The sequence below is a fragment of the Chinchilla lanigera genome, unplaced genomic scaffold (assembly GCF_000276665.1).
Source record: "Chinchilla lanigera isolate Chin_1 unplaced genomic scaffold, ChiLan1.0 scaffold00003, whole genome shotgun sequence".
Taxonomy (NCBI): domain Eukaryota; kingdom Metazoa; phylum Chordata; class Mammalia; order Rodentia; family Chinchillidae; genus Chinchilla; species Chinchilla lanigera.
The window spans coordinates 869,953-894,829 of record NW_004955404.1 but is presented as its reverse complement, the minus strand read 5'-3'; the positions used below and the strand labels follow the sequence as shown (position 1 = coordinate 894,829).

At 56.4% G+C, this 24,877-nt stretch overlaps 1 protein-coding gene across 11 annotated transcripts in view; it reads left to right on the top strand.

Moving 5' to 3' along the window:
* The window catches only part of Atp11a (ATPase, class VI, type 11A), an 85,744-nt gene that overhangs the window by 11,702 nt on the left and 49,165 nt on the right, over positions 1 to 24,877 (top strand). For all 11 annotated transcript variants that reach the window (XR_001234555.1, XR_001234554.1, XM_013515667.1 and 8 more), the window contains exon 2: positions 24,148 to 24,270. Coding sequence is in view for 9 of the 11 variants with exons in the window: in XM_013515667.1 (XP_013371121.1) it covers positions 24,148 to 24,270 (123 nt within the window). In the remaining 2 variants the exon portion in view is untranslated. The remainder of the gene's footprint in view (positions 1 to 24,147; positions 24,271 to 24,877) is intronic.

Genomic DNA, 24,877 nt, shown 5'->3' with positions numbered 1-24,877 from the left:
AGAATTCTTGTTGTGAAGTGAGGGTGGTAGTGATGCTGTCTTCGTGGGAAGCACCTGGAGAGCAGCAAGGTGCTTTCTGATGTAAGGGGAAGGCGACAGGTGTCAGCAAACTCTGCAGGTGAGCACGGAGCCCTCCCCAGGGTGATTACTGTCCTGGACGCACCTCAGTGCTCAAGTGCAGTGCGAGCCGTGATCTCCCCGGCCGGGGCAGCCTGGGAAGGGCACAGAGCTGCTCAGCAGGGCTGGTCTTCTCTGAGGGGACAGGTGTGAAGTCACCTAATGGCTTCTGCAGGGAAAGCATGGAGCTCATGGCCCCGGGAGAGTTCTGTTCCTAGGCAGGGCACCCTCTGCACATGTGGATTTGTGGCGTTTGGCACAGAACAAGGAGGATGCGATTGTGTGGCTGGATTGTCCATCCAGGAGCTTTTACACATACCTTGGAGATCTGTGTCCTGCGTTGGCACCTGGCCATCACGCCGGAGGACAGAACAGAGCCAGGTGAAGGCCTCAGCCCACTCGGCTGGCTAAGGCAGCAGGCAGCAAGGACACTGAGCTGTGGTGCCATCTTTGGTGCTGGTAGGCGTGTAGTTCAAACCACCCCACAAAATGCTGCCGTTCACCACCCAGCAGAGTCACAGATGTGTACCTGGAAGCAGCACAGTGTTTGTCAATAGTAAAAAGCTGATATATTCACGTTAAACAATGTGAATGCCCGACCTGGGTGACTGACCAGCCCAAGGCTAAGAGCAGCCAGCCAGGACTCTTGTTAAAAGCACAGCATCTGCTGAGCATGGTGCCGAATCCCTGTAACCGCAGCTACCCAAGAGGCTGAGGCAGGAGGATCACAAGTTCAAGCCCAGCCTGGACAACTCAGGGAGACACAAACAATGTAAAAGGGCTGGGGGTGTAGTCCTTTTACACACAGAAATCCTCAGTACCACACAGAAAGTGTCAATTTTATAGTGTGTGCATTTTATCTTAGCATCTGAGAGCCTGGCTGTGAGGACGTTGGAAGTGGTCTGTCCTTTGGCTCACATGCTACCTGGCTACCTGGCCTCACCCTCCGCCCTCAGCCCAGCTGCTGCTCCATGCCTAGTCTTCCTGCTTCCCGGCTCATGGGCCAGGCCTTCATTGCCACACAGGGTGGGGGCCATTCCTGGGAAGCAGAGGGTGACAGAAGTGCCAGAGCCGTCAACAGCCCCCTTCGGACCCCTGTGCAGCTCTGGAGGGCAACGCCCAAGGGAGGCTGTGTGTGCCTGCGGCCAGGACCTGGCCAGAGCAAGCAGGGCAGGTGTGGTGTCTCAGGCGGCTCTGCTGTCGGAGAGTGCCAGGGTGGGGGCCGTGGTTGGCAGTGCCAGGAGAGCAGGACCGGTGACCAGTGAGAGGGTGGGTAGACGCTGGACCCCTGCTTGGAGGAGGTGATGGCTCAAGCCTGTGGAATGGCATGTGGTCAGCAAATGCTCCGTGGGAATCGGGACAGCCTGTCGCCTTCCTGGACACCAACAGGGACCAAGCCTGAGGGGGCAGAGCTCCGGAACCTTATGTGAAAGTGGATTTCTGCCATCAGTCCCCACGGGAGAGCAGTCCCGCCGGAGGCCCGGGGGCAGCTGCCACGCCGTGACCTTTGGCTCCTCGCAGAAGGAAACTGAGGAGCTGCCATGGTAAGGAGGAAGTGCAGGGACTGACGGCTGATTGTGCCATCAGCACCCGTAAACCTCAGCCTTGGGGGCGGCACGGCAATGGTGGGACATCAGTGGTGCCGACGTGGGTGGACTTCGGCATTGTGCAAGGGCTGAGTGAGGGTCCCACGTGTTCTGGAGATGACAGTGCTGCTCGAGGGGTGCTGTTCTGAGACACGAGGTGCGTCTGAGTGAACATGTAGAGCTTGCTCACCTTGCTGAATTCACAGCAGCGGCACTCGAGGAACAATCGCCCGGTCCCCGGTCCTGCTGAAGGTCACGTGCACTCAGTTGGGGTTTGAATGCCACTGGTCATGTCTGTGCATTGTGGGAAAAGGAAAGACCCTGTGGCCGTAGTTACCAGATCGCGTCTGCAGTGGCCGCTGAGGTACACTGGCACCGATTCTCACATCACACGTAGCCCAGTGCAGTGAGCGCGGCCTACGCATTCAGGACTCCTGTGATTTTTTGCTGCGTCCTGCATGGCCCAGAGCCAGTGAGGTAGAAGCCCGAGTCCACCTGCCCACCTGCCTGGCCAGACCTTGCAACAGGTGGGCAGGGCCATCACCAGCCTAATTAGCTAAAGAATCCAGCACAACAGGAAAGGTGGCCACAGTGACGTCACGGGTGTGATGTGACCAGGGAGCACGTGGCAGCTGCTACGTGAGAGCCGGCACACAGCTGCGAGCCATGCGCACCGGCCCGAGGCGGCTGGCGGGAGTGCAGGGCCAGAGGCCACAGCCTGGGTCCTGCCCTGGGGTTGCTGTGAAGTCCTCTTTGTGTCCAGTTTCCTAATCGCAACATGAAAGTATTAACAGTGATAATGATTGTGTAACAATAATCACGAAGGGGGGCCTGGGGACTTAGCTCAGCGGCACAGCGCCTGCCTGGCAAGTGCGAGGTCATGAGTTCGATTCCCGGTACTGGCAAAAAACTACAATAATCACGAAGTTGTGGGTGTTACGCCAGTGATACCTCTAAGTGCTCGGGACCTGTCCATGCTTGGTCAGCACTCAGAACACGGGCCTCGGTCCCGAAAGGCAGCGCTGTGGGTTTCACCCTGTCTTGTGGGTGCATACACTGAAGTTGCTCCAGCTTTAATGATGCCAAGTGAAATGACCATTCATGTGAATCCCTCCTGCACCATCTGAGGCCTGCAGCAGAAAAGGTCTCAGGCCACAGTACAGCATCTTATCTCTCGTGTGGCCGTGGCATCCGGTGACCCTTGAAGATGACAGGGAAGCTTTGAGTGCAGCCCAGGGGTACAGCGCTTGCCTCGTTTACTTCCCAGCCCTGTGGGGTAAGAGAGAGAGAGAGAGAGAGCAAAAAGGACGACAGGAAGCCCAGGCTCCCGAGCGGCCTTGGGCCCCAGGCTTCAGGCAGACGTGGTGAGCGCTCAGCATCCCTCGTGATGGGGTCACACCAGCACCCCGTGCCCCTGACCCCGTGTGTCTCAGCGTGACTTCCTGTCCCCGTGTGGCACCGCAGGGGTGGCTCCAAAGCCCATGTGGCTGTGACAACTTTGAACAAAGTCCTTGAGCAGGATTTTACCGAATAATCCTGGCGTGGCTGTGTGTCCTGTCACCTGGCTCATCATGAGGGATGGGGCTTCATTTATCAAACATGGGCTTTTTTAACGTGTTAGAGTTCTGCATGCTCTGGGTTTTGTGGCTGTTCGAGAAGCAAACCAGGAGAAGGTGGTGCTGCTCAAGCAGCTTCCTTGTTTACTTTTTGCTTTGGCCGGTGTTTTCATGCAGAGCCACAGCAAACAGCAGGAAGTGTGACGGTGTGGACTAAAGCTCCTGCGGGCTGCGCGGCCACAGAGCTCTGGGGGCTGCACCAGGGAGATGAGGAGAGGGAGCTACACTGGGGGCCGGGGCCGCTGTGGCCAGGACGGTGGCAGCGCTGGGCAGGTGCACACTCGAGCCAACTGCCACAGCAGAGGAAGGGCGCCGGCCAGCGTGGCCGTGGCCCAGGGCCTCAGCCGCCATCACGTGCAGGTCCCCGGGCGGGCAGCCTCTGGTGCGGGGGGCGGGGGGGCAGGTGCAGTGCTGGGCCCTCCCAGACCTGGTCATTGTACAGACGGGAAGTTGCCCGCTGCCGGCCCAAGGCGGGACCATGGTGGGCAGGCCCTGACTTGGTGCCCTCTCTGCCCTCCCAAGTCCTTCCTGCCTCTCCTCCTGCTAGGGGCCTCTGTCTTGGCCTCTGCAGGGCCACCCACCATCTGAGCCTTAGGAAGGTGGCCCTCCTGGGGGGTACAGGTGTGGGAGTCAGGGATGTCCTTGTCCCTTGAGGCCAGCCCTTGAGTGACAGATCAGACCCCTGGCTCCCTTACTGTCAGCGCTGAGCTCTCCCTCCCTGTTACATGGTGCCGCAGCCCTGGGAGCCTCTGTGGGTGCCTGGGCTTGGGAACACACGGTGCTCCCTGCAGCACCCCACTTGGGCTGCGTTCTCTGATTCTTCGCCCAGAATCTCTGTGCATGCACGCATGGGTTTGCTTGCTGCTTCCAGATCTGCAGGGTGGGGTCTCGCTTTAACGATTCCAGCGGGTGTTTTGAGCCTCAAGTCCCAGGGACTGATCAGGGTTCGGGTAGAGGAAGGGAAGTTGTCCCCATCCCCTCAGAGTGCTGAGCATGGTGTGAAGAGGAGCTGTGTCAGGCAGGCTGCCCACCCCTGGAGCAAGCATGGACCTAATTCCTGTACAGACGGGTGCAGGGCTGGGCGCAGGCACCAGGTCCACCCTGCAGGCTCCGTCAGGATGGCTCTCCATGGCCCAGTGTTGCCGTGGACTCGGGGGGGGGGGGGGGAGCCAGTCAGTCCCTCTGGGAGGGAGATGAGGAAGGACTCCAGACTCCCTGAGGCATTAGCCACGCAGCGTCCAGGTTCCCTGGTGTGGAGGAAAAGTTGACATCGGGGGAGCCGGGGACATAGCTCAGCAGCACAAGCACCAGCCTGGCAAGTTGATTTCCCAGTACCAAGAAAAAAAAAAGTTGACATCGGCACCTCGCTGGGTACTGAAGAACCGAAAGTAAGAAAAGGAACGACCGGAAGTGCTTTGCGGTGTAGACGTGTGCAAGGGACGTGGTAGCTGTGGGCGAGAAGACTCGAAGGACACTCATGCCGCATCCCCAGCACAGCAGCAGGACCGCCAAGCTTCCCTTCCATGCGGCCTGTGCACCGGCTCAGGCCAGCAAGGCCCCGAGCAGAAGAGGTTTTCTGGCAGTTTTTCAAAGCTGTCCTTAGAGAGTGCACTGTGTGCACATTTGATAGCTTCTCTAGCTTTTTGCAAATAAAAAAGTAGCATAATGATACAGGAGCTCCAAATGATGTAAGGGAAATATTATGACTCCCAGCCTGCTAGATGTCGGATACGCCAAAATCGGAAGAATGAATTCTAAGGAACAATAGAGATGAAGAGTAGGAAAAGTTTATTGGGAGAGACAGCTGCTGAGAGGCAGGAGGGGACCCCAAAGTGGTTTGTCAAGGAGCCCACTTCTCAGAGAAAGGTTTACAGAGCAAAATCACAAGTGAGTGCAAAATGGGACAAAACCATGATCAACCAATAGGATTTGCTCAGGTAATGTGATCCAGTGGGGAAGCAGGTCACGGAGCAAGTGCGCATGGAAAGAACAAAAGGACCTTTTTTGGAAGAGATGAGTGAAGAGCTCCTCGTCACCCACCTGGGTGGCTGATGTCCATCTAGACTTTGTTGGGCCAGGTGACACCAGTGATAGGCTATTGCTTATCCCCTGGGAGGCACGAAGGCCTGGTCATTCCGTCTGTATCTTGAGGCCTGGCCTTAATGGCTGCGTCTCCAGCCACAGTTGCGACGGGGTCTCATCTTCTGCATTGACTCCCTGAGGGCCCATCCCCATCTGACTGCCTGGAATATTTCTACCTAACTTAGCTGTCAGAAATTATAGGACTGTCTGCAGAAGAAAAGGACAGACAAGATCAGAGAGAAGGGACATGTGTCAGTGCCTACCAGCTGTGTGCAGGAGTCCCAGCTGCAGTGGGTCAACATCCCCTCTAAGCTTGATGATAGCAAGGCAGGCGCTTCATTCTGCAAAGTGCTCAGAAATACGATTTTTTAAATCATGGGGGCAGTTACGCCTCCCTTCATTAATCCAGGTGGGCAGGGCCACCTCTACCAGCCTCAGTGACGTGGGCAGCGTGCACGCCGTGTCACGGCAGGACAGGCTTGGTGTGGATCGGGCCACGGAGGTTTGTGCCACCATAACTTGTCACGCAGTGTCTCCACCTCGGCCACCCAGGCCCTGCCCCTGCCCTCCACAGTAGGTTCCACCTTGGAATCTGGGGACCCTAGCACCCGGGGACCCGCCTTCCCCACCTCTGTGCTGGCAGCCTGTGCCACCTCCGGTGCCTGCAGCTCTCCAGGGCTCTGCTCACCCAGCCAGGTCCATGGAGAGGGTCGGCATCGGTCACTGCTGGCCCCACCTTCTGATCCGGATACCACACTAATCTCTCTCTTTCCAGGGGAGCTTTTGTATTCATTTTCACACTTATTTCGAAGCCTTTGCTGCTCAGTAACTCCTTGAATGGGCAGTGCTGTCGCCGAGTGTACTCAGAACAGGTGAAAGGCTGAGGAAAATTCTCAGAAGAGCCGCAACTTACTGAGTACTAAAAGCCCTTTGGTAAAAATATGCAAAGGACAAAGATGAAAAATGCAAGCCTGCTTTTGGGAAAGAACCAAACCCAGACAGAATCGAGAGCCTTGGCCAGCACAGTGCTGAGCAGGGCAGGGAGCGGCAGCAGCTGGGAGCCGTGAGGTTTCCTGGGCCGGCCCATCCATGGCCTCTCTGCTCTCCCTCTGGAGCCACCTGTAGGTGGGTCTGCTCACAGATGTGCTTGCTGGACTGTGGCCCAAGGCTGTGTCCCCTGCCCACCACCCTGGGCTGCACCCCCTGCCCCGTGTCCCCAGAGCTGGCTTGGCTTTGCCAGGCTCCTGGGCAGGACATGGCGTCACCTGGCGCAGCCTGCAGTTCTCTCCTCAGGGGTCCTGCTGGGCCCACAGTGTCCCTTGTCTGTGGCCAGACTGTGGCTGGGCCTCAGCACTGCCCATGGCTGTGCAGTTTTCTCCCAGCTCCTGAGAGGTGTGTGGAGTGTGTGATGTGTGTTTGGGATGTGGAGTTTGGGATGTGTCATGGGTGTTTGTGTTATCACACTCCATATGAGTGTGTGTTACATGGGACGTGTCTTACATTTGGGCAAATGTATTACATATGGAGCATGTGTTACTTGTGGGGTGTTTGTGATACAGGCTTTGTGATATGCAGGGGTGTTATATGGGGGATGTGTGTAATAGAGTGCGTATGTGTGATGTATGGGGTGTGTGTGATATATCTGGGGGTTGTACTGTGTCTGGATGTGTGATGCACAGGCTGTTGTCTTGTCCTGAGCTGTCACTCATTCCCTGACACTGAGTGGCAGCACTGTCAGCTGGAGGGTCCAGGCGCCGTGGTGGCGAGGGCTGGAGGGTCCAGACGCCGCAGTGGCGTCGGCTGGCTACTCGTGGGCCTTTTGTCTGCCTGTGTTGCTGCTCAGACTCCACTGTGAGCACCCACCTGAGGACTCCTCCCGTGCGACCCTAGGTCTCACCAGGGTCCGCTTCCCAGGGCCCGGCAGGATTTCCAGGGCCGTGGAGAGCGCACAGCTCTGGAGCAGGGGTCTGCTTGGCGTCCACCTGGCTCTCTCCATGGCTGGTCTTCGGGCGGGGCCCTCGTGAGGGGTGACCAGGAGGGCCTGTTATCCGGCTTCCTGCGGGCTGCCAGCCTGTGTTTGTGCTCAAGATAGTCCTGTGTGTGCCGTTTAGAGCTGGCCCCATCTCTGTCTCATCCCTTCCTCCCAAGTCCCCGGCCCTGCTCACCTGGGCCCCGACCCGGCTCCACTGTCGTGGTGTTGCCCTTCGCTATATTCAGCACAGAGATCAGGTGTCACAGGACAGACGCCCACCAGCCGGCTTGTCTGCAGCTCCACGAGGGCTGGGATGGGCCTCGGGGGAGGGGACAGGCTGTTGGGGGCAGCTCGCTGTCCTTGGACGCCAAAGCTGTGCCTTCCCCCACACGCTTGCTTCAGGGACAGGGACCTCCTTAGGCCGGGGCGGGGGCTGCCCCTGCCCCCCAGCCCTGCAGCCCTCTCCCCAGCCCTCCCTGACATGGTCTCAGCCCCTGATGGCTGGGGACGTTGCACTGCAGCAGCTCCCCAGGGTCAGGAGGACCCACTCACCTGTGCTGGCGTTTGCCAGCACATCCCGTGTCTGTCCTGAGCCCCAGCGGCAGCCCATGGGGTGCGAGGAGCCTCACACATGGCCCCTGGTCACTGGTCTGCTCCCTGGCACCTTGTCGTGCCAGGGCCCTGGGGCCACCCACCATGATGGCCACCCCAGGGCTGCTACCCCTGTCCTGAGTCCCCAGGACACCTCCAGGCTGAGGCAGGCACATTTTGGAAAATATCGTGTGTCTGCTTCTGCTGGAGAGACATTTCGGGCTGGGCTCCATGCATTTTGGAGGCTTGGTAAACACTAATTATGAAACACACGAAGGCCCTGCTGTTGGGGAAGGTCTGCAGACATTTATTTCCCCTTAGACGGAGAGGTGCATGCAGCCGTGTGAGCTGGCGCCGCGCCTGGTGTGTGCCGATGTCCTTCCCGTCGCTATGTGCCACTCCGCTCACTGCTGGTGCGAGGCCTGCATACTCCTGCTTCCCCCTGGTGCCGCCGCCACGGTGTGTCCAGTCCAGGCAGCGGAGGGGCGCCGGGCTCTTTCCAGGCAGTGGCAGAGCAGTGGGTGTGGGGCAGGCGTCCCCAGAATCAGTGCTCATGCCATGGTCTCCACATGGAGGGGCGCACACCTGCCTGACAGGATCCTGTCCTCGCTGTCAGGCACCGGACGGACAGTTTTTAAGCATGGAGGGTACGGGCTGAGAATGAGACCTGGGAATCCTCAAGGGACATGGAAAGTAAAATGCCTGCATTTCAGTGTCAGCAGCTTTGCATCCAGCAATGTGCTGGTTTAAATGACTGTATACTAGAAGTGTTGTCTAGAAAGTGCTCACATTTCAAAACTAGCTTTATGTGGGTTTACACACCACCCGAGCGCCTGCTGTGGACAGGTGCGTGCCGCAGACGCACTGCTTGTGCAAAGCTCACACTGTCCTTTGGAGTGGGAGGCCTGTCTGTCCCTGGGCAGTGCCCTTTCCTGAGGGGCCCTAACCCGGTGACATCCAGAGATCAGGGGCTGGGCGACTGTGTTGCCCTGCACTCCCTGGTAGGACAGGCACAGATCACTTTCAGTTTTGGATGAGCGCGGAAACTCCCCACGGGGGAGGGGCCGGTCAGCCCTGAGTGCCGAGCGCGCCGCCGTCCCGTGTGCTTCCCCAGGTCCAGGTTAGTCCCCTGCCCGGGTATCTGGAGGGCCGGGCAAGGCACTCAGATCTCAGCTGCTTGTCCTGTCCTTGCCCGGTGTTTCCCAGAGTCGGCTGAATATTGTGGACCCAGGGGAATTGTTCTGAGTCGGGAAGAGCTGGAGGTCACCATGTGGGACTGGACCGCATGCCCCTAGCCCCTGGACAGGGGTCAGCCAGCTTCCCATCACTGTGATGAGGTTCCTGCAACCTCGCCTTAGTAAGGGAAGGTTTGTTTTGGCTCATGGCGTCTGCGGCTTCTGTGAGTGTCTGATGATCCTGGTGCTTCGGGCCCCGTGAGGCGGATGTCACTGCACCAGTGCTTGGTGGGGACTGATCTCTTCAAGGGGCTCGGAAGCCGGAGAGGGAAGAGGCCAGGCTGGTGTCCCCTTCGAGAGCGGCCCATGGCCCCACTCCTTCCTTGCGGCTCCACCCGCTCAGTCTCACCACCACCTATAGCACTCCGTGGGCACCAGGCCCTCACCATAGGCCTGTGGAGGACACGCCAGGTGCAGGCTCAGCCCGCCTGCAGCCCAGCCTGCCCCCAGCGTGACCCACGGCACCGAGTGGGGCCCACTGTGCACCTTGGCTCCATGTGCAGCATGCCTAGGAGCCGTCATTACAGGTTTAAGTATGTGAGTGAACAATTAAGCAAGGCATGTTCTAAAGAAAGGCAAGAGAGACCCAAACTTGTTACTTCCAGTCACACTGACTACCTCCCGCGGTTCTGAGTGTGAGGGTCCCCCCGCCCTGTGCTGGTACGAGCATCATCCCCATCCTCCCCAGCCCAGAGACTCGGCCCTGGCTGTCACCACTGGAGGATGACGTCCGCCGAGGACGGTCCCCCAGCTGCGGGCAGACAGTGGCCGAGCTCTAGCCTGCCCTGTGTGGCGGCACTCGGCCCGGGGGGACGCCTGCCCTCAGCTTCGTGGTGGAGCTGCTCGCGTCACGCCAGCGGAGTTCCTGTCCTGAGTGGCTCAGCAAATTTACTTTCCGTTCTTAAGGCAAAGATCAGAGATAGGCACATTTTATCTTTTGTTTTCTGTTTCTGAGGTTATCTGGAAGGTTAGCAGTGAGTGTTTTATAAACTTTTAATTTTTTAAAATAAAACAATTGGTTTTTGTTCTCTGTTTTACCAAACAGACCGAAGGAAGTCACTTCCAAAGCGGCAGGGGAATAATCGCATGCCCTGGTGTGAGTTACTTTCTCAGAGAACTGTTGTAACCTGCTTGGTAGCAAGTTTCGCATTTTTCATGCGAGCTGCTTTTCACTGTAAAAAGTATGCACACAGCAGAAAACAAAGCCTTGTGCAGTCCATGTGCCATGCTGATTCCTGTCATTGTGAGCTGGGGAGCTGCAGGACGCCGTGTCACCGGCCCTGGGCGACGGAGCAGAAGAGTAAGGCTGGTGGCTTCAGGGGACGGTGCCGTGTGGTGTTGTCATGCAACACAAGGCTGGGGTTTCTCAGTGTCTTTGCACAAGCAGCCAGAGTGCAGCCGAGCTCCCGGCCCTGTTCCCTCTGGTCATCTACAGTTCGCGGTATGCTGTCACAGAGGGGCACCTCCAGAGCTCTGCCCTCTGTTCACCCCACCGAGGCCCTGCCATGTGGGGCAGGGGACAGAGGCTGACCCGGGAGGACCCACGCTGTGGGCGGGGGCTGAGAAGGGGCTTCCGGGGTGATTTCAATGTGAAGATCTTCCTCGACCAGGCAGACTTGAGGGTTAGGGTTATTTCCACGGGGTCAGCTGTGCTTTCAGGGTCCCTTTCCAGACAGTCTGTCCCTGCTGGCTTCCTGCGCATCTGCACATGTTCATGTCCGGGATTGTCACATGTGTCAGTGCAGGCGTGAGGCCCCCGTTCACAGTACCACGCAGAGCTGTTTGTCCCTGAGGCCTGAGTTTGGTCACATGTAGCCAAGAGTTTAAGGAAGGTGGGGCGGCAGCTGTGAGTGAGCAAGCGTCCCTCTGCCCGCCCCTTGGGTCGGTCATAGTCTGTGGGTGCTGCTGTGGGCCGGGTAACCTGCTTTGTGCCCATTGGGAACGCCGTGCCCATGTTCCTCCAGAGGACCCAGATGATGCCGTGTACTGCAGGACATGCTTGACCGGGCCAGCACTGGGCACAGGCCACCCTCTCCCTCCCTGCAGGACTCCTGACCTGGTGCAATTCCAGTTACCCAGCAGCTGGGATCTCACGGAGGTCAGGGAACCCATGCTGCAGGCGCCTCTTGCTCTGCCGTAGTGGTTCACTCGCCCACAGCCAGGCACCTTGGGGCTGCGTTCCAGCTTCCTCGGTCCTGGCCGCCCCATGGCCCTAACAGCCAGGCTGTGCAGTATGGGGACGTGGTCAGGAGCCACTTTGGTGAGTCGCTTCCGTGTGCTGCTCGGTAACTTCGTGCGTGACCAGGCTGCTGGGCAGGTGACACTCCCTGGACAGCCTGCCATCACGTCCACATCCCCAGGAGTGGGAAGTCAGGGCTCAGCCAGATGATGTAGCCCTCAGAGGCTTCAGATGAGCAGGGCCGCAGCACCAAGCAGAGATCCATGCAGTGAGCCTGGCAGTGCCTGGGTCAGACCAGGCACCTCCAAGAGCTGTGGAAGGAAAGAGAAGGGAAACCCAGCCAAGCACGAGCCAGGGCTGACCATGTGGGTCCAGCTGGCCCTAAGGGCAGGAAGCCAAGGCCAGTGGCCGTGAGGTCCCCAGCAGGGTCAAGATGGCACAGGCCTCACATCTGACAGCAGTGGCAAGGGGCCCAGGCCTGCTGGGCTGGTGTGGACTGGTGACTGTGTGGGGACCACTGCACAACACAGGTCACATGTGCAGATTGCACTGCCAGGCCTGCTCCAGGCAGGACGGGGCGGGCAGAGGTTTGCTCAGCACCTTTGCAAACACTGAGAGTTCTCCTCTCAGGGGACTCGGGACTGAGAGCTTGCATGTGACCCCCGTGGGATGTGAGCACTGCGCTCCGCATCTGTCTTCGTGGGTGCAGGGACTGTCGCCGTGTTACCGCGTGTGCCCTCCGTGGGATGTGAGCCCTGCGCTCCGCGTCTGTCTTCGTGGGTGCAGGGACTGTCGCCGTGTTACCGCGTGTGGCCCCGTGGGATGTGAGCTCTGCGTCTTCGTGGGTGCAGGGACTGTCGCCTTGTTACTGCGTGTGCCCCCGTGGGATGTGAGCACTGCACTCCGCATCTCTCTTCATCGGTGCAGGGACTGTCACTGTATTACTGCGTGTGCCCCCGTGGGAAGTGACCAGCTGCGCTCCATGTCTGTCCTCCTCAGTGCAGGGACTGTCGCCGTGTTACCGCGTGTGCCCCCATGGGATGTGAGCACTGCACTCCGCATCTCTCTTCGTGGGTGCAGGGACTGTCGCCGTGTTACTGCGTGTGCCCCCGTGGGATGTGGGCACTGCGCTCGCATGTGTCCTCGTGGGTGCAGGGACTGTCGCCGTGTTACTGCCGTTGTTCTTAGCAGTCGGACACTGTTCGGACACTGGTGGGGAGCAGCCCACGTAAAATCCTCTGTCTGTCACCTGCCTGGGACGCCTGCCCAACCTGAATCCAGAAGAGAGGTGGCGTAGGAAGGGGTGACCTTTGGGGTGAGCAGGGCGAGGATGCTGGCCTGAGCCTGAGCACCCCTGCAGGGATGCTGGGTTAGGTTCTCTGGGCTCAGAGGCAAGTTGTTCACGACCTTCAGGAATCTGGCACTGCCTCAGCCCACACTGTCCCCGTCAATGAATCAGGGGCATGGGGACCACGTGTCGGGCAGCTGAGTCCCAAGGAAGGCTGTGTGTGTGTGAAGCAGTGGATCGGTGGTGCCGGCTGTGCCCCTGTGTCAGGACTGTGAGTGGGTCCCTCTGTGCTCAGGGAGCCCTGGGAGGGCAGCCAGCCCACCTCAAGGATTCAGCCCCTGCCTCCCTCCGTCCATCCTTCGGGGGCTGCCGTGGGGCGACCTGGCTGCGGGGCGGGTACAGGTGGGGAGGTGCAGGTCTTGTGGGTGTCCGCCCGGAAGTGAGGGGCCAGCTGCACACACCCCTGCCTTTCAGATGCCCGTGTTGGCAACTTCTCAAGGTTGTCACCACAGTGTGAGGGGTATGTGACCACAGACAGACTGGCCCCTTCCAGAAGGGGCCGCCACACATAAGAATCAGCACGGGAAGTTAATTCCAGCACATCCAAAATGCCATTTCCAGGTGTAATCAGCATAAAAATCACCCATGGACGTCTTACACTCTCACTGTCACGCTGAGAATTCCAGATCCAGGTGTGTCCCACCCTCGAGGACACCTCCAGCAGCAGGCACAGCGCTCGGGGTGGAGCGGAGGGGGTCAGGCTTGGGGTCCCTGCCTTCCCCTGGACAGCACCTCCCCTTGCTGAACCCCAGCTGCCCAGCTGTCAGGCGGGTCTTGCCCTTTGGGTTCAGGAGTGGTTAGATGTGTTTCTTGATGAACTGTGGCTTTTGCTCTCTGAAGCTGCACTTGGTGCCTCCATGTACCCACCGTCCTGACTCCCTGGCTGAGTACTCTGGGCGGGTCCTGACAGCTTCCTGGGGACCTGGCTTGGTGTGAGCACTGGGCGTTGGTGAAGTGGTGGGTAGGAGCCCCTGAGGAGCTGGCAGGGTGGGCACGGGGTGACTGTGGGCAGATAAGCGTGTGGTGGCGTGGTCGTGGGTGGGGAGAACTCCCTGAGCCCCAGGTAGGCAGCAAGTGTGCGGAGGAGGCCACCGGCTGTGGGGGAGTTCCTGTCTAAGGACCTCTGGAAAGGTGAGCCAGTGTGTGACCTGTGTCGAGTCTCATTCTGAAGATGGTGCTTCTGTTCCTCTCCGACGTCCTAATTAAAAGCAGGGCCCTGGCTTTCCTCCTCCAGCCACAAATCCACAGCAACGACATGCAAGCCCTGAAATCAGAGCTGGGGACCAGTGTGGCCAAAGCGGGTGGCAGGAGGGGGACTAAGTCTTGTCCCTGATGACTGACAGGTGGCTGTGTGCGTGTGTGTGGTGGGTGACAACTGGTGGTCAATTTGTAACACCCAGCTGAACTGAACCAGCGTGGTGCTGGGTGTGGAGGCCACCTGAGGACTGTTGCTGGCTGCATACCAGGCTGTTAGGGAAGCTGTTGAGAGGCTGTTGGAGCTGGTAGAAGCTGTAAGGAGCTGCTGGTTCTGTTATAGGAGCTTGTCATGCTGGCTTTCCTGATGAACTCAGCTGTCCATTGTCCAAGGAGCTCCGAACCTTGTTGCTGAGAATAGCTTTGGTTCGCTTTGGGGGAAGGCTGGTCGTTACTCTGAGCATCACTTCCTGGCTCTGGAGGGGAAATTGTGCACTGCTTAGTCTCCTGGAGAAGCTTGTCGAGTTGGCTTTCCTGATGGGAACTTGGCTTTCCTCATGGGGGAGGAGCTGGGGACCTCACTGTTGCTGAGAATGGCTGTGGTGCTTTTCTGTGGACTCCACTTCTTACTTTGAGTATTGCTTTGGGGCTCTAGTATAGATCCCTCAGCCTGCCAGCACAGATCCTTCATCCCACTGGCACAGACTTTCCAGCTTCTACCACTGACCTTTGGACCTTCCCAGTGCAGATCCGTGAAACAGGGCTACGTGAGATATTGTCATGGGCTCTAGACCTCCAGTTGGATTTGTGGGAGGCATTGTCTTGGGCTCTGGGTCTTCCGCTGCACTCATGCAGGACATTACATTATCTTGGGATTCAGGCTCTCAGCTGGATTCTTTGGTCTTTAGTGTGTGGACAGATTTCCTGCACTTGCTTTGTATTTGACTCTCTGGGTGACTATTGTAAATAATCTTACAAAATGTGTGTCCTGTGTTGTTCCCCTTGCAACAATATGTTGTTCCCCTAGACTACAATATGTGTATGCATGTGTATATCCATGTGTGCATGCATGTAGCCATGTGCATATGTATATATAGCCGTGTGTATGTGTTCATGTGCATGGGTATATCTGTGTGTGTGTTATCCACATGCATGTGCATGCGTGTGTATATGTGTGTATATCGATGTACATGTGCACATATGTGTATATGTGCATGTATTCCCGTGTGCAAGTGTATGTGTGTATGGGTACATATGTATATCCGTATGTGTGCATGTATGTAGGTGTATGCATGTGCATGTATATATCTGTGTGTGTGCATGTGTATATGTGTATGCCTGTGTGTATATCCATGCGCATGTGTATAGCTGAATGCATGGTGTATATGTGTATGTATATCCATGTACATGTGTACGTGTGTGTATATCTGTGCATATGTATATCCGTGTGTATGTGCATGTGTATATGTGTATGCATGTGTATAGCTGAGTGTGCATGTATATCTGTGCATGTGTATATCCTTGTGCATATGTATATCTATGTATGTGTGCATGTATATCTGTGTATGCATGTGTGTGTGTATGCGTGTATTTAGTCGTGTATACATATATATGTGTATGTATGTCTGTGTGCATGTATATATCCACTTGTGTATGTATATGTGTGTATATGTCCGTATGTGTGCATGTGCATGTATGTGTATATGTGTGTGCACTACATGTGTATAGCCGTGTGTGTGTGTATGCATATCTATGTGCATGTGGGGGGCATATCTGTGCGTGAGTATATCCGTGTATATGTGTGTACATGTGTATATGTATGCATGTGCATGTGTATACCCATGTATATATGTGTGTATCTGTGTATGCACATGTTTATAGCCGTGTGTGTACAGGTGTATATACATGCACGCCTGTGTGCATGGAACTAGTTTCTAGTCCACAGCTATAGTCCTTGGACTCGGAGTCCACCTGCAGGGCTGGGAGCCCTGTGCAGCTCCTCAGCAGGGCCAGAGCGGAGACCTGGGCCACTGGTGACGTCCGTCATGGTGACACTCAGTGGTCCGCAGTCAGTGTCAGGACTGAGTACAGCTGCTGGTGGAGAAAGAATAGGGCAGTGCCGGCTGAGAGCACCAGGCTGAGTGGGTCACTCTGGCAGGATGGAGGTGGAGGCACACTTCGGCTGCCCTCTGTGCTCCAGGCAGTTAGCACCTCGGGCCATCGTGTGGCAGGCTGGACCCGAGCAGGTGTGTGAGGAGGGGTCAGGGTCTGCAAACCGCCCTTTGTCGAAGTTCCAGTGAGAAGAGAGCGCTGATCTGCAGAGGTAGGGGGGCTGCCTGCCCGCCCCCCAGCCGGCTGCAGGCTCTGCCTGGCCCCGCGCTGGCCCCTGCCCCTTGGCCTGCTCTGCAGTTTCTTTCCCTTCTCTGGCAGCTTCTGTGAGCACTGTCTGCTCTTGGGTTTCCCTGTTCACCTCCAGCCTGTGGCCCATTCATCTGCCCACCCCTTTGTGCTGGCCCAGCCAGGTCCTGCTGCAGTGAGGCGAGCCCTATGCCGTCTGCCCGCCCGACCCGGGCGAGTGCTGCCGGGGCTGCGACTCCCAGTTGCCGTAACAGGTGGAGTCTTAGCATCACGCACTCAGAGATCCGTGCAGGTGGCAGGCAGCTTGCTTTCAGGGCCAGAGCCAGCCAGCTGCGCCTTGGCTTCTGATGTCGCCTGCGTGGGTTGTTACCCGGTTTGTCAGACTCAGCACTGTCATGAACACTGCCTCAGTTACTGGCTCAGCCCAAGCCCGTCCTCAGTAGATGCATATACAGTATTTTGCAAACATGCCTGCCGCGCCGCTGGAAGGTGTGTAATCAGCTCTTTAAGGTCCCTTGTGTACTAGCATGTTCGTGTTTGTGGATTCTGTGTGCTTAGTTTTCTGGCTAATGCATCTGCAGGAGGGAATCAGTCATGAGAGATAAACACAGAATCACTTGGTGTCTGTGCCCAGTGCCTGGCGGTGGTTTTCTGCCCCGGCTCAGCAGCATCCAGGCTGCACACACGTCCTGCGGTGTGGCAGCACCTGCGGTCCCGGCATGGCGGCAGCTCCTCTTGTCCACGCTGTTCTGTTTTTCCGTGTCAGATGATAGAAGAGGTGCTGTAGCATTAGGTACTGGATACCCGCGGGCTCCTGTCTCCTCTCTTGGCCACCACAGAAGGCTCAGGAGGAGCTGGACAGATCTGGACACAGACAGGCGGGAACATTGCTGGGTCCTGTCCCTCTCTGAGTCCGGTCCTCTGCTGCCTTTCTCTTTCCCAGAAAGCAGTCCCACTTTCCATGGCTACCCCGCGCCATGTGCTGTCCAGCCCATGAGGGCGGGAGTGAGATCGGTGGTTACTTTGGCCCAGGCTGCATTTCCAAGAACTGTGGAGTCTACTCTGAGCACATCTGCCCCGCTGCACTCCCAGTTCCTCAGCCTGTGGAAGCCCCAGCTACTTGCCCCACTGCATGGATTCAGAGCCAGAGGTCCAGAGTGGGCCTGATCATTGTGGTTGAATGTGATGGTTTCACTTCAGGTCTGGATCCAGCAGATCCTGAGTTAGGTCAGTGCATGTGTAATGGTTTACAGAGCGACTGTTTCCACGTCAGGTGGATGGTCGGTGTGCCTTCGTGCTCTCAATGATTCTGTGTTCAAAAACAGGTTCGTGCAGAAGAAACAGCAAGAGCCTTGCAAATGTGCACGATTTTGACAAGACAGAGAAAACCCACTTGCCCCTTCCCACCGTGGTACGGGCGATGGGAAGGCAAGGAGTTTTCCACCCCGTGCTGCACAGACAGTCGGCTAGCCTCGAGCCCTGACCTCGGGTCCAGACGAGAGACTGGCAAAGCCATGTCGGGGGTGCGGCCCAGAGGAGCAGGGGACTTGCTTCTCCGCATCACACTGTGCGAGTCCTGCGCCGGGAGGCGTGGACTCCTCTGGACCGACGGGCGCGCGCAGTCCCCGCCATGCCACCAGATGCGCACGTATGCTCTGCCACCAGATGGGAGTCCTGTGTCTGCAGCATGCACAGATACCAGCAAGCGGTCGTGCTGTCACCAGACCCCTGGAAATCTGAAAACTGGCCTCGGGGATCCGCACTGTCACATCAGTCTGCGCCCGAGGCAGATGACGGGCTGTGTCCTCTCCAGCGAGTAACTGAGTTAGTGGATGCTTGTTGCAGCTGAAATCCGACGCTTCCATTAGATGCCAGCCATGGCCGTCATGGGGCTCTAGCCTGCTGTTTGGCACTGTTGCTTGGGGTGGGGAAGGAGGGCACACAGTGGGGACCTGGAGACTGCAGCAGCTCAGTGGTCTCCTGACTGAACTTTCTATGCAGGCACGTGACAAGTGGCAGTGGGTGCTCACAGAGGCACTGGTGGAAGCCTGCCCACACCGCTGCGCTGCCCTCTAGCTTGGAGAAGGGCTTGGGCGACAGTGGCTCCACTCTGTCACCCCTATCTTCTGCATCCTCTTTTCTCCCAGGGTCTCCTCTGCCAGCCACCTCCCTGGACCTGCGGAAAATCCGGCTTTATCCATGGTGAAATGCTTCATTTCAAGCTAAACTTTTTTGGTGATTTGTTTTTGTTTTTGAAACAGAGCCTCACTATGTAGCCCACAGCACAAGCGGGTGTAGGGTGGGAACCATCTTCTGACGTCCTGAAGTCAGGTGAGGCAGAGTTGTTTGACATTTTTGTTCTCATGAAAATTAACACATCCAGCCAGTAGTGGTATGTGTCTATAATCGCAGCACTCCAGGAGGCTGAGGCAGGAGAATCACTGTGAGTTTGAGGCCAGCTGAGGCTACACAGTGAATTTAAGGCCAGCCTGGACTGCATAATGAGACCCTTTCTCAAAATAAGTAAATATCAAAAAGAAAGAAAGAAGAAAAAATTATTACATCCAAGTATGACCAACTCCTTAAAGCATATAGGAATTGTATTTTTCCTCCTCTTATTCACTGCCCAGTTGTTTATTTATTTATTTATTTAGTCTTTTTGAGACAGGGTCTTGCTATGCAGTTCAGGCTGGCCTTGAGCTCACTTTGCAGCCCAGGCTGGTCTTGAACTCGCAACGATCCTCCTGCCTCCGCCTCCCGAGTGCTGGAATTACAGGCATGTGCCACCACATCCAGTCTTAGATTACTTTTCTATTTAAAAATTTTATTTTAAATTTACTTCTGCAGCCAGGTGTAATGTGACATACCTGTAATCCTAGTTTCTCAGTGTCCTGGCGCAGGAAGATTGCAAATTAGGGAAATTTAGTGAGACCCTGTCTCAGAATAACAGCTGTTAAAAGGGTTAGGACTGTAGCTCAGTGGCAGGTAGATCGTTTAGAGTGAGCAAGGCCCAGAGTTCAGTCCTCGTATTCAGTGAGTTGATTTGTGGTCTGTTTTGGAGGACATCCTGTGTGCAGCTGAGAAGAATGTGTATTCTGATGCTGTGGGGTAGAGCACTATGTAGACATTTGAAGCCATTTGTTCAAAAGTTTGGTTGAGTTCCAATATTTCTTTGTTAATTTTTTGTCTAGTTGATCTACTTGTGACAGAGGGGTGTTGAGATCCCCCATACAATCACTTACTTGATTTTTCATGTGCGTTAATATTTGTTTTATATACTTGGATGCATTGGTATTTGGTGCATATATAGTTACAATTGTTGTCTGTTTCTTTTGGATTGTTCCCTTTACAAGGATGTGGTGACCTTCTTTGCCTCTCTTAATCAGTCTTGGCTTAAAATACACTTTGTTTGCAAATAGAATAGCTGCCCTTGCTTTTTTTCTGGGTTCCTGTCACATGGAGTACTGTTTTTCATCCTTTGACTTTTAGTCTGTGAATTTCTTTTTGACTTAAATGTGTTTCTTACATGCAGCATATTGTTGGATCTTGCTTCTTGATCCATTCTGCGAGTCTGTTTCTTTTGATTGGTGAATTGAGACCATTAACATTGATGGTTATAACAGATATGTATTGACTTACCCTTGTCATGTTATTTTCCCATTGTTGGCTTCCCTGCCCCCATTTAATTGTTTGCTTTCCCTAGTGGATTCATTCTGTTGGGGTTCATGGAGTTATAGTCCTTGTTATCTCTTTTTAGAATGTTCAGAACATTTTGGAGCGCTGATTTGGTGTTCATGAATTTCCTCAGGTGTTCTTTGTCAAGGAAGTATCTCTTTTTTGGAGACAGGGTCTCACTATGCAGTTCAGGCTGGCCTTGAGCTCACTTTGTAGCCTAGGCTGGCATCAAACTCCCAAGGACCCTCATGCCTCAGCCTCCCGAGTGCTGGGACTACAGGCATGCACCGCCACACCCAGCAAGGAAGTATCTTTATGTTTTGGTTTTTTGTTTGTTTGAGGCAGGATCTCACTATGCAGGCTGGTCTTGAACTCACAGCAGTCCTCCTGACTCAGCCTCCTGACTCAGCTTCCTGAGTACTGGGATTACAGGCATGTGCCACCACACCTGTCCCTGGAAGTATCTTAGTTTTTCATCAATTTTGAAAGATAGTTTTGTGGAATACATCAATCTATGCTAGAGGCTGTTTTCTTTTAGGGCTTGATATACTTCACTCCAAGCTGTGCTTGACTTGAGGGTTTGTGTTGAGAAGTCAACTGTGATTCTGTGGGCTTTCCTTTGTAGGTGTTACCTCTTTCTAGAATGACCTTCAGAACATTTTTGAATGCTGACACGGTGTTCATGAATTTCTTCAGGTGTTCTTTATCATGGAAGTTATTTCTCCATTAGTTTTGAAAGATAGTTTTGTGGGGTACATCAATCTGGGTTGGAGGTTGTTTTCTTTTGGGGCTTGAAATACTTCACTTCAAGCTCTCTTGGACATGAGGGTTTGTGCTGAAAAGTCTGCTCTGATTCTCTTGGGCTTTTCTTTATAGGTGATGTTTTTTTTCTTTTCTCTTAACAACTTTTCATGTTCTCTTCTTGTTTGAATTTCTGGAATCTTGACTATTATATGCCTTGCTATAGATGTTGTTGTTGTTGTTTTGATCATGGCTAATTGGAGTTCTGTACGCCATACTTACTGCATGTCAAATTCTTTCTCCCTGTCAGGGAAGTTTTCTGCCATTACTTGTGTGAACAGGTTTTTTATATAATCCTAGTGTTCAAAGAAATTATTTTTGTAAGACAGTTCATTTGGTGCAAATGTGGCAAGCTGTTGACTGTGGAGTCTCAGTGGCTTAGTTCCTCGCTCCACCTGTTGTCTGGACCACACCTGGACTGAGGGTGGGCAGGGTGGCCCCATGCACACTGCCTGGTCCTTTTCCCACTCCGGCAGGAAGCCTTTGTCCACACCTGTTCCTCCTTCCTGCCTTGGTTGTTTCCACGGCGACTGGTTGAGCCCTCACTGCTGTGTTTGCATCCTGGCATTGCTGACGCTTCCCAGGAGCAGGAGCCAGCATGGATCTGAGCCCCTCACAGCATCTGCTGGGCTTCTCGTAGGTACCAGTATGGCCTCTCTGCACTTTATCAGTCAGCCATGGGGGTAAGGTCTCAGGGACGGCCCAGACTCGGGACCAAGTTCTATTTAAAGGAAGCAAATCAGTCAAGTGACTCTCAGGGAGCACAGTCAGAGACAGTGGGGATTAATATTTAACAGCATTGCTGGCACCCAGCAGTGCACCCCCAGGTCCCTGAGAGCAACCAAGGCCTGGCCACACGCTGCCCTGAAGCCAGCCTGTCCCTGGTGAGAGCCTCAGAGCAAGGCTGGAGTCACCCCTCTAGCCACCACACCCAGCACTGGGCATGGCCACCCATGTGGACAGAGATGCAGACAGACAGCACCTGAAGGACAGCACCGGACAGTACCTAACACTCCCCCTTGGCAGAAATGTCCCTGTGAAGGACAGAGGGAAGGAGCCAGAAGCCACCCCGAGAGGCCGGTGCAGCCCTGTCTCAGCCCCACGGCTCCTGTGTTGCAGGATTCCAGGCGTCTCTTCCTGAATGCGCCTTCCTCCTGGATGCAGGGGTGAAGCTGGGTCAGCGTGTCCCCTGCCTCCCACACCCTTCCACTTCACTGCAGATCGGGAGGCAGCTTCCAGCTCCCCTCACTGTCTGGACAGAGTGGGTGCAGTCCCTGCCTGTGGCCGTCCCCTTGCACCCGCCTTCCCTCTGCGGTCTGGTGTGAGCTGTGGGGATGAGCACAGCACCTGGCGCATCGTCCCAGTCGCACACCTGTTTCAAGAAGTCCCTTATTCCCCAGGGGCGATGAGCAGATGGTGGGGCAGGAACTCTAGGGGCACCGGGAGGCCTTGGCAGCGGTGGGTGGGCAGTGAGGCGCAGGGCTGGCACAGCCTCCAGCAGCTGCCCTGGAAGGGACAGGAGACACCCGCACTCCTCTGTCTGTCCCCATGTGACGGGGAGCTTCAGCTTCCATAGTGCCCAGAATCTGGACACCACCCGGTATCTGCAGGAGCACCACACTGGTGTGGAGCTGTGTGCCTTTCTTCTTCCGTGCCCCCTCAGTCTGCAGTGGTTTCCTGAGTCCCCAAGAAAGCGTGGAGTAGCTGTGGCTGTGGCAGTGGCTGTGTCTGGAGACGGGGACAGGGGGCCCCCCTTCGGCGTGTGGGGATCCACGTGCGGAGCATTGTGAAGGCCTTAGCTCCTGTTCCAGGCGTGGTGGGATGGGGCGGCAGAGGTGGAGCTCCAGTGGGGAGGTGCCTTGGGGCACTGGTCCACCTGGCCAGCAGCACTGGGGAGGAGGGCGTCTTTTTAGACCCACGTGTGTCCAGCTTTCTGGCTTGCTGGCTGCACTGAGCGAGGGGACTCATCTTGGGCCTGGTGTGAATTGTGGTATAGTGAGCATATATAAGAAAGAAACTCCCTGCAGCACTTTAAGTTTGTTATTACAGTTGGGCACAGTGGCGCACGTCTCTAATCCCAGCACTCGGGAGGCCAAGGCAGGAGGATTGCTGGGAGTTCGAGGCTTACAAAGTATGTTCAAGGCCAACCTGAACTGCATAGTGAGACCTGTCTCAAAAAGGCAAAAAAAAAAGAAGAAGTTTGTTTTTACAGTGTTAGGAGAAAAGAGGGCCGGTGGCCTGCAGACTCAGCCTGGACATCCTGTGGCCTCCCAGCACCAGGTGCTGTCTCGGCCCAGTCCCTCCCAGGAGCCGCAGCCTGGCAAACAGCTGTGGAGGTGGTTTCGGTACAGCTGTGCTGTGGAGTAGATCTGGCCTGGGAGCAGTCACGTCTGCGCCAGTTTCCAGGGACCAGGTAGCCTCCGCTCCTGTGGAAGTGACTTTGCCATCTCTGCAGATCCGAGAGTGTGGCTGCTCACACGGCGACTTGTGTCAGTGTCCAGGGAGCAGGGAAGCGTGGGTGTGCACTCAGGATAAGTTCTGCTCACGAGGAAAGGCCGACATCTACCCGAGGGTGGTACGCTGTGTGCTGGGGACAAACGCCAAGCGTTTCTTGTGGACAGAGGTGCAGACCACGGACCAGGACGGTGCTGGGGGCCTGTTCCCCCGGTCCAGCTAGGCACCTCGTGTGGTTTTACCTGTCTCCTGACAGCTCTGTGGATGCAGCACTGCCCTTGGGTGATGGAGCCGGATACCAGGGCTGGGCGCAGTCCCCGGCTCCCCCGCGTCTGTGTCCCTGCAGCTGAGAGCACTCGATCTCCTCTGCTGCGGTACCATGGGGCTGCAGCCTCGATGCTGCTGTGGTTCTGGGATGTGGGCCGTGGCTCGAGGTGGCTTTTGGTGCCTGGGTCCTTTTGGTGTATCGGTGCCCGGCCCGGGCGGGATGAGTGCCCATGCAGATGCCTCTCATGGAGCTGCATCCTCACTGCAGCGCTGTGCTCTGACTCTGGGATGCAGTCAGGCCCGGTCATCCTCCCTGCAGCCTGGTGGAGGGACATGGGCATCTGTTCTCCCTTCCTTCCCACAAGCCGGCCTTGCTCCTCCTCCAAAAGCCTCCACCCGCCTGTTGAGCTCCGTTTCTGACAAGCTGGAAGTGTGCTGTTTCCACAACAGCCATTCCAGAGAACCCCGTGCCCCCCATGGCACGGACAGCCACGCAGTGTCTCCTGGGGACGTGGTCAATGAGCAGAGCCTAGGCCTAAGCAGCAGGGACACGGGGGCCTGGCGGGCGGCTGCCCTGGAGCAAGATGAGTCTCGGTGCAGAGGCGCTGGCCGGGGTGCGGACGTTGGCAGGGGCCCTGGTTTGGGCTGACGTGGCCTTGTTTCTCCCCACAGTGTGCCGGGGAGGAGAACTGGGTGGACAGCCGCACCATCTACGTGGGACACAAGGAGCCCCCGCTAGGTGCCGAGGCCTACATTCCGCAGAGGTACCCCGACAACAGGATCGTCTCCTCCAAGGTAGCCTCGCCCCCCATCCATGCAGCCCGTGCGGTCTGCAGTGGCCCCTGCTTGCCGAGGGAAACCTCAGTGGGCTCGGCCTTCCGGGCAGGCACGGCTGTCCCTGCAGGTGGTCACAGAGGGCTGCACCAGCCCTGTCTCTCCCACCCACTCCTCAGCCTGCCACGTCCTGCACAGAGCTTGCCTCCATTAAGATCGTGTCCCAGGCAGAGGCCAGAGCTGAATCTGGGACGGCAGCTCCTCCCGCTGCACTGATGGGGTGTGCCGGCCAGGCCAGCTCCTCGTGTGTAACACGGGAGCCACCCAGCCCCGCCCCTGCGGAGAGCAGCACCGGGCAGAGGCTGGTTCCCCATGAGCCAGAGACGCTGGGGAGTCACAGGAGAGCAGTGGGCGAGAAGTCAGTTGCCAGATTGAAGCAGGGTGGAGCAGGGGCACCTCCAGGTGCCGGGCACGGGGCGTCCAAGCCTGTTTAGGATCTGCTGGTGCGGCCTAGGTGCCAGCTTTGCCTGCCAGGGCACCCCGAATGTGGTCTAATAGCAGACCTTCTGGTGGGCGCTGACCTTGCACCCAGGCGCGCCTGCTGTGTAGGCCTGCGGCAGGGCTGTCG